The sequence below is a fragment of the Cylas formicarius genome, unplaced genomic scaffold, assembly GCF_029955315.1.
Source record: "Cylas formicarius isolate icCylForm1 unplaced genomic scaffold, icCylForm1.1 PGA_scaffold_8__14_contigs__length_24414737, whole genome shotgun sequence".
Lineage (NCBI taxonomy): Eukaryota > Metazoa > Arthropoda > Insecta > Coleoptera > Brentidae > Cylas > Cylas formicarius.
Window position 1 is genome coordinate 14,349,625 of NW_026844361.1, and position 13,183 is coordinate 14,362,807.

Sequence of the window (13,183 nt, forward strand, 5' to 3'; positions counted from 1 at the left end):
ACCAAAAAATATATTTTTTTAATAAAAATGAGAATTCTTGGTGCCGATGCTGTCATTCTTATACTGCAGCGTGTTTTTTTAATACTAATTGTGTTTGACCGAATAATTCTTATGAGCAAAGCATGGGCGAGTGATCTTGATAAAATGGTGTCAAATTTGATAAAAAAAAAGGAACAAAAAAGTCGTTCATTTTGATTTGCCGGGAGTTGGTTGGTTTTATACAAATTTTGCTGCAATTATGGTAATATTAGGAATTCCAATATGTAATCGAATTAGTAGTCTTTTTTTTTATTCTTCTCAAACTAACATGAAAAAATGATGTTTTCATGGTTTTATTTTTCAGTCTTTTGAGGATGATCAACTAAATCTTCAGGGAGTTCTTCCAGATATTGATGAAAAAGAAATTGCAATAAAACTCAAAAATGCTCCACCCAAGGATAACCCTCTCCGATGCGAACAAGTTCTAATGCAGATCATCAATGAAAAAGATGCAATTGACAGAGCTAATGTTCAATTTGAACAACAAATAAAACAAGATGTTCAGTGTGTCAAACGGGTGTTAAAAAATATTTCCGAAGATGTAATAAAGGATACATTATATGCGTTAGGTATAACTTTTTGCCTTGCTTAAAATCAGCGCTAATAAGAGAATGAGTAAAAAGAGATTTTATGTTGGTGCTACAACACTAATTAAATTTTAGAAAATTTACCAATAACAGCAAGATATTTTTTGTTTTCATTTAAAAAGCAATTAATTTGAATTTTAAAACAAAGTATTAGGCAAACACTACTTCAACTGGTTTTAATTGGTCTAATTTCAATACAACTCTATACAAAAATAAGCCTATTTTCCTCTCGATCCTATGTTTGAATTAAAACAGAAAATAAAAATATGTAACTTGGATAATCTTTATTACTTAGGACCTATAAGGGAAAGAAAACATGCTACCGTTCGACTGCTACTTTTACAGTCTAGCGGCAAATCAGAACTGGATAGGAGAAAGAGGAAACATTTGGAACAAACCAAAGTAAGGAAGTGTACAAACCAGAAGATCACTCCAACCGATGGCAGTGTTCGCCATACTAAGCAAGCTGTGATAAATTTGGTGAGCAAATTTTAATGCAATATTTAATACATCTGACTGATAGATATGGCCATAAAATCTTTGTGCCAATTTTTGAAACTTTACAGGTAAGTTCGTTTGAGCCACACATATATATATATATATATATATATATATATATATATATACATATATATATATATATATATATATATATATATATATATATATATATATATATATATATACATATATATATATATATATATATATATATATATATATATATATATATATATATATATATATATATATATACATATATATATATATATATATATATATATATATATATATATATATATATATATATATATATATATATATATATATATATATATATATATATATATATATATATATATATATATATATATATATATATATATACATATATATATATATATATATATATATATATATATATATATATATATATATATATATATATATATATATATATATATATATATATATATATATATATATATATATATATATATATATATATATATATATATATATATATATATATATATATATATATATATATATATATATATATATATATATATATATATATATATATGCTATATATAAAATATGCGTCGTCCGATTCCCAATCTCCATCGATTTCTGTCCTTCCATAGGTCCTCGTCCAGTTCATTGTATTTGACTATTGATGCCCTCTCTCCAGCTCTTTCTCTGAGTATTTGTTTAGGCAGTCGCTGTTCTTCCATTCTTGGCCTGAAATCGTGTGGCCCACCTTCATGGTTGTGCGAATTGCTTCGTTTGGGACTCTTTGGGTTCTTGACCTTCCTGCCGCTCTTCTCCAAAAGTCCATTTCTGTTGCCTGGTTCTTTCTTTTAGTGGCCAGACTTCACTGCTGTATGTGACTATGCTTTTATTGATCGTATTTTATATTATTTTGGTCCCACAAGAAGGTGTTCAGCATGGTAATTTCCTTTCTGCCTTGATTATTTCGTTCTTTGATGGCGTAGTCTAACGTCCCACTGCTGGATATGTACATTCCCAGGTATTTGTAGGTTTCGCAGCTTTTGATAGCCTGACCGTCCTCTAACAGGAGGTAGCGTTGTGCTCCACCGATACACATATACTTTGTCTTTGGTAAGTTTACTTCCAACCTCCATTTCTTGTATTCTTCGATCAGTTTTCGCGTCATGTATTCTACGTCATCGTAGTCTTGCGCCATTATGACTTGGTCATCTGCGAAGCTTAGGGTGTATATGTTTGCATTGTTAAAGGGGATGCCCATATTTCTGCATTTTTGTTTCCATAATCTTAACGTTTGTTCAAGATATATTTTGAACAGGGTGGGGATGCAGAACACCCTTGTTGGGTGTAAATCAATTGGACATTTTTTGGCCGACCTTGACTTTAATGTGGCAGTTTCTATATAGTTCTTTCACTGATCTTATTATGTTGACGCTTAGGTTTGTCTGGTATAATGCATCCCAAAGTTTTGTTAGCGGTATGCTATCATATGCCTTCTTCAGATCCGCGAACAGGAGATGTATCTCCCTCCTTATTGAAGGCTGTCATTTTCTCAATAAGCTGCGTGACGCAAAACGGTCCTCTTTTAAAAGGTTACGGAAATATTCATCCCATTTATTCGTTGTGACGGGAGTTACTATCTCTCTCTTCGTGTTTTGGCTTAGAGATTTCAGAAGCTTCCAGCTTTCACTACTTTTTGTTCCTCCCAGGTAGGTATTGATTTTGTTGCATTTTTTCCCCATGATTCGTTTTTCTTCTGGGTTATTTTTCTTCTTACTTGGGTTTGTGCTTCTTGGAAGACTATGGTAGCTTGATAGGTAGTGTTGGTACTTTTGTCTTTTATCTTCAATATCTTGTTTAATTTCCTCGTGCCACCAATAGGGTTTGTTAGATTTCCGGTCTTCGCAGTATCCTATCGCTTCTTGGGCTGCTTTCAGGCATTGTTTAATATATTCGTAATTCGTAATGTTCTGTATTGTTAATAAAGTGTTAGTAAAGGCTAGAGTTTCTGGTCAAGTCTTTTTTTGTATAGGTTCTTTCATACTTTCCTGCTCAAAGCTCTCAAGATTATATCGGAGTTGTGTCATTTGAGTATCCTGGTCTTTTAGTTGGGTCTCTTGTCTTTGTTTTCTATTTGATTTTGGTAGTGAGAGGATATTAGCTTTGAGTAAATTATGGTCGCTGCCACATGTTGCATTTCTAAGTATTCTAACATCATACGTCCTCATCGATTTAGTTTGTTGGACAATCGTATAATCTATGATTGATCGTAGATTTCTTGACTTTTGTTTCCATGTATACTTATGAATCATTGGGTGCTGGAAGAATCCAATCGTTATTCTAAGTTCGTTTTGTTCGCACAGTTGGATTAATCTGCGGCCGTTGTCGTTTGTTACATTCTCGCCAAATCTACCTACCACTTTGTCGCCTAGTTTGGATCCGGTTCTTCCGTTTAGGTCGAAAAAGATTATGGCTTCTCTTGAGGTTCCAATGTTTGATATTTCTTGATGCAGCTGTTCGAAGAACTCGTCTTTTTTGTTGACTGGGGCATCGTCGTTGAATGCGTACACTTCCCATGATATTATAAAACTTCGCAACTTTTTCGCAACCAGAATAGACACGCGTTGTTGTGCTCTCTTGTCTTTGGCCACGCCAATGTAGAAATGATCTTAATGTCCCAGATTTTCGGAGCCCTGTCCTTTCTTCTTAGTTTCCGGCACCACTGCCACCTGTATTTCTAGCCTCTGGAGTTCATAAGTTACTTTGTTTGTTTTGTTGGAGATTCCTTGGACATTCAATGTACCAAAATTCGTTATCATTTTCCGTAGCTTTGATCGTCGTAAGGGTTTCCGTCCTTTCCAAGGCTGTCGACTGGGTTTTTGAGCAGATTTAAGTTTTTACGAGTAACGGGGAGTTGGCCCGATGTCTCAACCCCCTACCAGAAGGACCAGGTGATTTGTGCTCAAGTTTGTCTTCTTCTAGCCTTTGATGAACCATCATCCCACTACAAGGCAGCAGTTTCTTCGCCGTATCCTGGCAGGAGCCCTTACAGGGTGCTATCATCCGGGCCAGATGAACCCTGGTTTTTTAACGAGGTTGTTACTCCTCCCCTTCCTCCTTTCCCAGAAGTGCAATGGGACCCCAGGCTTGGGACTGGCATAGCGGAGTTGCAAAAGTAATAATAGAGTAATATATAGGATAAAGGTAAATGTACAAGCCTGACATATCCTAAAAAAATCCAACCAAGATGTGAAAGCACATATTTATATGCATTAGAAACATACATAAGTGAATAATCTCTAGAACAGCTTCTGTAAAATTATCATTGGACACTAATGGCTTAGTATAAAACTGTGCAAAAAAAACACTGGATTTCTCCATTGAAGCCGCTGCTAGATGAAAGGTATCGAAATAAATACATCTTCTTGCAATTGGACAATTAAAACTCTAGTCTTATATAAATAAAAAAAGAAGTGTCCAGCAGGACAAGGAAAAAAGGATAAAATACAAGTGCAAAATACAACAAAATACAAGTCTACTTTTTCCAGATGTTTTAATTCTATTAGGAACCTTGATTGCAGTCTAGTCAATGTCTAGATCATCTAACCCGTTGCTAAGGTATAAAATAATTCTTGTTAACAAAATGGTACACCAATATGAAATGACCTGCCCGAAAAATTGTTATCCTTAAGCCTTTTGTATTGCCGATTGTGTCCACTTTGCTGGTCTTGCTTGCAGCATGATTCTCTACAACGTCCCACAATTGCTGCTGATCGTCGAAAGCTTAAGGGTTCTTTACAAGACATAAGGCAAAATATCAGAAGGAATGTCCATTTGGTAAGCAATTTTTTTTAGTGCCCTTTGGTTGTGCAGTGACCTCTTCTATCTCGGCAACTAGATCTTACCAAAACTTACCAACAATTGTGGAAAGCATTAAAGCTTACACTTATCTATTGCGGAATGTATTTAAAGTGTAAATGTAAGAAATTAATATTATGCTGCTCATTAAAATCGATTTGTTTGTTTTTTCATTCAGCTTCAAGGCTCATTTAAACCTGCCACCATCACTTCGGAGGTTATATCGCTAGACGATACTCTCAAGGAGGAGGGAATTGGCACATTCAATGCTAAAACTGAATTGTGAGTACATTTGCGGTTATTTTCCGTCAGAACCGTTTATATCAGAGATACCGCAGGCATCGCACCTTGGGCCCTTTTTAATGTGTTTATAAAAGTAACAATAGCCTTTATTGACAAAAATACTAACATATTAAAATCTCACAAGGCGAAGTCTTAACCAATAGCCTTGCATGATTCAACAATCAATATGGCCGCTGACAGATCGCCAATAAGTATTTTCTAAAAATATGTTTAGATCCCATTACATCACGCAAAAAGGAGTCAAGTGTGTGGATATCGCTGTTTAGAAAGTTTTTACCGTAGTAGCTATATGGTAAATATGCATAGTAATCGTTCATATCGGAAAATTAGATCTGATGGTGCATTCGCCACTAAAGATATGTAAATCCGGTTCTGTTTCTTAATTGTGTAAAACTGTTTTCTTGGATTTTCACACTTATTTTCAAGCTGAGTGACATGTTGGTGGCACTGTAACTTTTTCAATTTATTTCAAAATTCCTCTATTTAAAAATTTTAAGTCAAAATAAAATCTTTGTTTTTGGAGCATTGTTTTTACTCTGTAGATAAGATGAAAGATATTACCTGATTACCGCTTTCTTGATAGTGGCCACTGTTTGATTGTGTTCAGTATCTTCCTTTTTTTTCATTTTTATTCGTGTTTGTTATGTATTACGTTGGTATACCTATTATTATTGTAGACTATCTAATCGTATGTGTATATGTATGTATGTGTATGTATGTATAGTATATAGTTCTATGTTTTTTCTCTTTTGTGCTTAGACGTGCTGTAAATATACTATGTATTGTAATTTAGTCAAATAAAAATCTATCTATCTATCTATCTATCTGTGCACTGGGTGTAAAGTGTGACTGCTGGTTGCTGGTGTCTGACGGTTTGCTTAATGCTTCTTTGTTTCCTTTTTTGTACCTAGGAAACAATTTGTCGTCTAATAACGATTAAACTTTCAATTTTAATAAATACTTTAATTTTTAGGCTGCCCGTAGAGGTGACTGGTGAACCTGCAAGCACCGTCATCAATAACCAGCCACTCGTTTCGAATACCCCTTTGGAGTTTCTACCATCTAATTCCACCGTATCGGAAATCGTTAACGGCGGCCCACCTTCCGCTTCCAACGTAGCTGAAGAGTCGTTCGTTGTCGACGAGAAACTATTCCTGAAAGTTGTCGAGTTATTCCCGAACGCCTGTCCGCGCTACATCCGCTCTTTGTGTTACGGAAAAATATGGACCGATCAGGCGTTAGGCGAAATAGTCGATTTAATATTTTCCGCCGATCAGTATCCAATGAGGCCCCCGCGAGAACCGTCGCCCGACGCGCAAGTCGATCCGGAGGAGCAACTCAAAATGGTGGAGGAGGTGTTGCCCGATGCCGATCCGAGCTATTTGAGAGCCATGCTCCAAAGTTTCTCCAGCAGCAAAGAGGTGTTGAGAGATTTCATTAACGATGCTGTGGAGAACGGATCTTATCCGACCAGGAAGGAGTATTTGAGGTAAACGACCTTTTTGTGTGAGGCACTGAAAGATCTACGTGTTTGTTGACGAAATTCCGTTATTTTCGGCCTACCGACTGGACTACTTTAGAATGTTTTAGAAAAATTTGCACGAAATTGATAGAGAATGAAATTGTCACTCACATTTTGGACGTCGAAATATGAAAAAGTGCCATTCAAATTAAGTACAGTGACTGATGCAGTCGCTATAACAAAAACTAACCGGTCCGAATGTCTCTTTATTTATTTGGTAAAAAAACAACTTATTGAAATTAAGTTAGTAAACAGCCCTCAAAAAAACGTGAATTACTTTTTGTCTTAAATATGCCTTACTTAGTTAACAATACAGAATTAATTAAATTATATCCAATGTTAACTTCACAGCTTAAGTGGTGCAAAAATCATGATCGGGGTGTAAACTTATCAAAAAACCTTATTTTATTTATTACTGCACGGTTTCGTTCGGTAAAATGGATCGTCCGTCTACAATTTCAGAGAGAAATTTAACTATTACACATCACGGAAATGGCTATACCCAAAGAGACATAGCCAAAAATTATTTTTATATTATAATTCCAGCGAAATTGTGGTACACTCGGGTGTGCCTCACGGTTCACACATAGGTTCAGTTTTCCTTAATTTGTTTATAAGAGATCTCAGTGATGTGGTTCTTTATTCTGAATATCTTGCCTTTGCAGATGATTTTAAATTTTACAAAACAATTGAATCATTTATCGACGCTCAGCTTCTTCAGAGCGACCCTAATAATGTCGGTTTGCGGCGCAGAGATAGTGGTCTGGATCTAAATGTTGGAAAGTGTTTTAGTATTACTTTTTCTCGCTTAACTAAAACTCTTCAAAATAGATATATTATTAACAATACAACGATAGAGTGTGTGCGTGTGTGTGTTTGTGTAAATTGACATTTTTATTACCCGTAATAGTACACTGCTCTCATCCGACTGTTTTAAAACCCTTTATTGCCCCTTAGTTAGTTCTACACTGAAGTATGCATTAGTAGTGTGGTCTCCACATTACAGATGTCACATTGATAGATTCAAGACTCAATTTCTGAGGTCCCTAACATATAGAGCTGGTATAAGTATCTATAATAACTTTCACATTAATTATTTTCTGGTATGTGAGCCTCTTGGGATAGATAGTCTGGAAATTAGAAGAACCTACTCCAATATCTTGACGTTTTATAAAATTTTGAACATTGTATATAACTGTCCAGCTATCCTCCAGTCCATTGATTTTAACGTCTATCAAAGACGTCAGAGCTCCCCAATGTTTTGTATTCCGTTTCACCACGCCAACTATGGCTATTTTTCTCCTTTAACTCCAACCTTGAGGTTATTTAACAGTTGCTCTCTTGATCCCTTTGCTGGCGGTCTTCGACTATTTAAGACAAAATTAAGACAGTTGGTTGAATGTAGTTGTAACTAGTGTGATATTCTTTGTTTACTGTTTCTTATTGTTTTTGTGGTTTTATATGTTTTATACGGTTATTTAAAAAGCTTGTTATCTCAGTTGTTGTTTTGTCATGTTGCTATGTAGCTATTTATATTATATTTATATTGTTACCTTTTCTTTATAAATTGGCTCAGCCGTTGAAATTAAAAAAAAAAGGGTCGAAAAGAAGTCAAGGTCAAGGTCAAGGACTAAATATAAATTGTAAATTATCAAAGAAAAAGTGCTCCAAAAATGTGTGTCGAGGTGGAAAGACAGTTTGGAAAAAGGTGCAACCACATTATCGAACTGCCAGAAATAAGCCTTTCATTAGCAGAAGAAATAGACTCGTGAGATTGGCATTCGCTAGAGAGCGTATCGATAAAGATTTGAACTTCTGGAATTCAGTAATATTTGCCGATGGGACCAAAATAAATTTATTCGGATCAGATGGAAAAATATCAATATGGAGAAAGCCTAAGGAAGAATTAAAATTGAAAAATTTAAAAGCTAAGGTAAAGCACGGTGGAAGTGGAGTGATGTTGTGGGGCTGAATGTCATCTGCAGGAGTAAGTAATACGCATTTCATTGGAGGGAATATGAACCAATATGTGTATTTGGATATATTAAGACAGCATCTGGTTGGCAGTGCCCAAAAATTAAATATGGGTAACAATTATCGGTTCTATCCTGACAATGATTATTTCAGGTCCGCAGTTGGTTGCTCTGTAACTGCCCAAATGTTATTAAAACACCAGTCCAGTCACCAGTCGTAAATGTGATTGAAAACTCGTGAAGTATGGCAGTATGGAAGTATGGAACACTATTTCCTCGGAGTATACTAGAAAATTAGTCGAGTCAATACCCAGAAGACTACAAACCGTTATCAATAATTCAGAGTATTTCAGACTATTTCCATTTCAATGTTACACACAAACCCTGAATTGAATAGCTCATTAATATGTTGTAATTTTAAATAGAGGAGATAATATATTTTTAATGCTAACTCAACTTTATTAAATCTATAATTTAGAGCATTAACAATTCTTCGTTGTACACTGTCCAGCCGTTCGATATGTTTAAAATACATTGGATTGAAGACTGGCGTCGCATATTTCAACACGGGTCGTCTGACAAGACTGTAAAAAAGTATTATTAAAGATTTTTTATTGTTAAACCCATTAGTCGCCCGTAGGATAAATACAAGTCTTTTGAACAATGTTTTCTACGTACATCTTTAAAAGAAGCCCCGAATCCTAGTTAAGTTTAATTTGCAATTGTGGTAATTTTTTTTGTAAACAAAATACAATGACATTTCTTAAACAATCAAACAATCTGTTCAGACAACAATAATCTTAAAAAATTGACCAATCTCTCTGCAACAATACGTAGTCATCATCGTATAGGAAAGTAGCAAACAATAAGGCACCCAAATGCGGCCTTTGAGGTACCCCCGAAGTTATATTTGTACTCTTTGATTTTATCCCATTTACAACAACATACTGAGATCGCCCGCACAAGTATGACTCGTATGATTTATATTTAATATTTCCTGTCATTGGCCATGTTACCTGTTGGAAATAAAGTGCTATTATTATTACTTTCGAAAAATCGATGAAATCGATTCTTTTCGAAAGTATCCTCCTCACTATACTTAGGGGTACAGACGAAACAGCGTCGAAAAAACAAATTTTTTTGTCTGTCTCGTTCTCCCTTCTCCGGGACTTTTCCGCCAATAACTGCCGAACGGTTTGAACTACACGGTTCAAATTTTCGTCCTTTTTAACATTTTACGGGATACACAAGATATCTAAAAATGGCTGCTATCAAACCTCGGCGGCCATCTTTTTTTTCGATTTTCGACTGTTTTTTGAATATCGCTATGAAACACGATAAGTGTCCGAAATTTGAATTTGTCGAATTGATAATTTTTCATACGTAAATAGCTTACCAACCTAACTGAACCTATTGAAATTGGGGGGGCTCAGGGGTCGGAAAGTATTTTTAAAAAATTCAAAAATTGCGTTTGCATTGGTCCAAGAAAAAAATATTTTTCGAAAACGGTTTACAGGATAAAAAAAATTCTTAAACGAAAAGACGCAGAGGATTCGGCTCCATAAAGTATTCTTCTTGATAATTTAAAAAACATGTACAGGGTGCGCCGCATATTCAAAAAAACTGAAAAATGAGCCCCTGAGAACGACTATATGGCTATAATAAGACTGTGTTTAGGATGTCAGTTTCTTTTACATGACGATATAGCCCGTATGAACAGCCAAAACTTTTCACCACTTGTACAGGGTGTTCAAGATATAAAGTGCTATATTGAAAAATTAATAGGTGTCTTAAATTTGCAGCCATCGACTTCAGATTTGGCCTAAAGGTGGAAGTTCACACCCGTTTTCCAACTGTTGAAAAAGGACTCACGTAAATATCGCGAAGTATATTTTTAAAAATTTTGAAAAAATGTTTTTGGGATATTTTAGCTTTCAGAAAAAAATATGTCCTCCAAAACTATTAATTCGATCGGCAAAATTTGTGAACCGGGAAATGCGGGAGATCCGGGGCCATAACTTTTATTTTAGACATTTTTTCCGATTGTATACACAGTTTTTCAATCATAGACAAAAATCTAAAAGAAACTGAAAATTGTGCTTTTTGGAATTAAATTATTAGCCATAATTAAAAATTCGTAAAAAATATGGCTAATCGGTTCAAACAGTGTTATAAGGCTACAATTTTTGCATTTACAGTTTTCGTCTATAACATACGATGTTCGAGATATTTGAAAAGATCATGACGTCATTTACTATTACGACGTATCGCGTGGTTTCAGAAAACAAGTCTTTTCTCGAAAACCGTTTACTCTATTGGAAAAATTCATGTACCAGGAAACGTGAGAGATCTTGAATTATATACATTATATATGAGTGTGAATGAAACAAAGTAGAGTAACAATTTTTTATTATTTATTATTTATTAACAACTCAAAGCCTTTAAAAAATATATTGTTTTGGTTTGTCTGCAAAATGAGCTAAAACAGCCTCTTTTAACTCAACTTCGTCGTTAAACCGCCGTCCACGTAAGTACTTTCTCAAGTATCCAAACAAATAATAGTCGCTGGGGGCCATATCTGGACTATAGTGAGAATGATCTATCTGTTGGAACCCACACTCTAAAATGGCATCTTGTGCAACACCAGCAGTATGGACAGGTGCATTATCGTACAAAAGACGCACGCCTCTGGTCAATTTTCCTCGACGTTTTACACGTATGCAGTTTCGCAATTTATGTAACAATGTTGCGTAATATTTACTATTGACAGTGGTATTAGTTTCTTCTTTAAAATCTATCATAAGAATTCCTTCACAAAAGATCGTGGCCATCACCTTTTTTGTTGACTGGCAGACTCTGATTTTTCTTGGAAGTGCTTTACCCTTACTACGCCACTCCATTGATTCTTTTTTCGATAGAGGGTCATAATAGAGAACCACAGTTTCATCTCCCGTCACAATAGTTTCTATCACAGGCTTCGGTTCCGACCCACAGAGTTCCAAAAAAGACCGCGCACACTGGACACGGCTTTGTTTTTGAATAGCCGAAAGGTTTTTAGGAACTATCTTGCACTAACCTTATGCATACCTAAATGATCATGCAGGAATCGACGAACACTTGTATCAGAAAGCTTAGTAATTTCTGAGTTTTCCTTGACCCTTAAAGGTCGATCAATCGATACTACCTCTTCTACAATCGCAACAATATCTTCCGTTATGACCTCCACTCGTCGACGAGCACTTGAATCATCTTCAAGGGTCTCCTGCCCCATTCGAAAACGTTTTGCCCATTCTTTCACTATAGAATACGAAGGAGAACATTGGCCGTACACACCATCCAGCCTTTCTTTAATAATTTTAGGCGCTAACCCTCCTTTTGTCAAAAACTTTATGACTGCTCTATACTCAATTTGCGTTATTTGCGACATTTTTTCTGACACGTCTTGTTTAAAATGCTGTCAATAAAAAACTATTTGACGTAAGACTCCAATTTTTTTTTTCGCAACCTACTAAGATATACATTTAAAAGAAGACAAAGTTTTATCGTTATACCGGAGCTGTATCTATGTTAGGCCGGGAAATTTTGGCGCCAACCTCGTATATTATATTCAAAAAATCTGAAAGATCCAAAAATTTTCCGTTTTTGTGGGTAAATTATTGGCGATAAATGGAAAACTATTAAAGATAGGATAATTTGATTTCAACAGTATCGTAAACTGTGCCGAGAGATAGAGTTTCAGTTTTCGTCCATCGAACTTCAATGGTTGAGTTGAATTGGCTAAGAAAGTTTTGGAGCGATTCTTAACCATGAGGCCAAATAACAGAAATATAAGAATTTTAAAACGTTCGTTCTCTATTCGTATTGTTTTTTTGGCAGGAAGCAGCAGATATCGGCGCAGCAAAAGCAATACACTACCGAATTCAATATAGAGAACTTTGTTCGATTATTCAAAGATCCGGTGGCTTATTTCGAGGATCCAAAGAGGCGTTCCACGATGGTGGACGTACGCGATCAGTTCTACGTCCTCGCGTACATGCGCAACAGGTACAAGCGCCTCGCTCTTAAAGTCATCAAACAAATCGTCGTTCAGGAGGGACAGAAGAATATTTTCGCCATTATACGGGTACTCGAACATCTGAATCGTGTGGATGCGAGAGTACAAAGTGCATACGTGAACAAGTGTGAGAGGCGGCCCACGCCCATACCGGTAACGCAAATTCAGAATATCCCGCTTCTGCAGGAGTTGGCCTATTTCACTCACAAGGACGAAATAGTGGCATTTTTGGAAAACAAAAAGGTAGACATTGTTCTCGATCAATTTACATTTGCGTTTTCCGTGAAGAAGTTTCGGTTATACTTCCACCAGAAATATAGTGCAGTGATTAACT

The 13,183-nt window shown here is 35.5% G+C and overlaps 1 protein-coding gene across 1 annotated transcript in view; it reads left to right on the forward strand.

Moving 5' to 3' along the window:
• Nucleotides 1-181: 181 nt before the first annotated feature.
• The window catches only part of LOC132706356 (uncharacterized), a 59,890-nt gene continuing 46,888 nt past the window's right edge, over nucleotides 182-13,183 (forward strand). Inside the window, exons 1-7 of the mRNA XM_060677640.1 lie at nucleotides 182-241; nucleotides 344-608; nucleotides 922-1,106; nucleotides 4,878-4,976; nucleotides 5,176-5,279; nucleotides 6,274-6,789; nucleotides 12,672-13,092. Coding sequence (XP_060533623.1) covers nucleotides 239-241; nucleotides 344-608; nucleotides 922-1,106; nucleotides 4,878-4,976; nucleotides 5,176-5,279; nucleotides 6,274-6,789; nucleotides 12,672-13,092 — 1,593 coding nt within the window. The 5' untranslated portion in view covers nucleotides 182-238. The remainder of the gene's footprint in view (nucleotides 242-343; nucleotides 609-921; nucleotides 1,107-4,877; nucleotides 4,977-5,175; nucleotides 5,280-6,273; nucleotides 6,790-12,671; nucleotides 13,093-13,183) is intronic.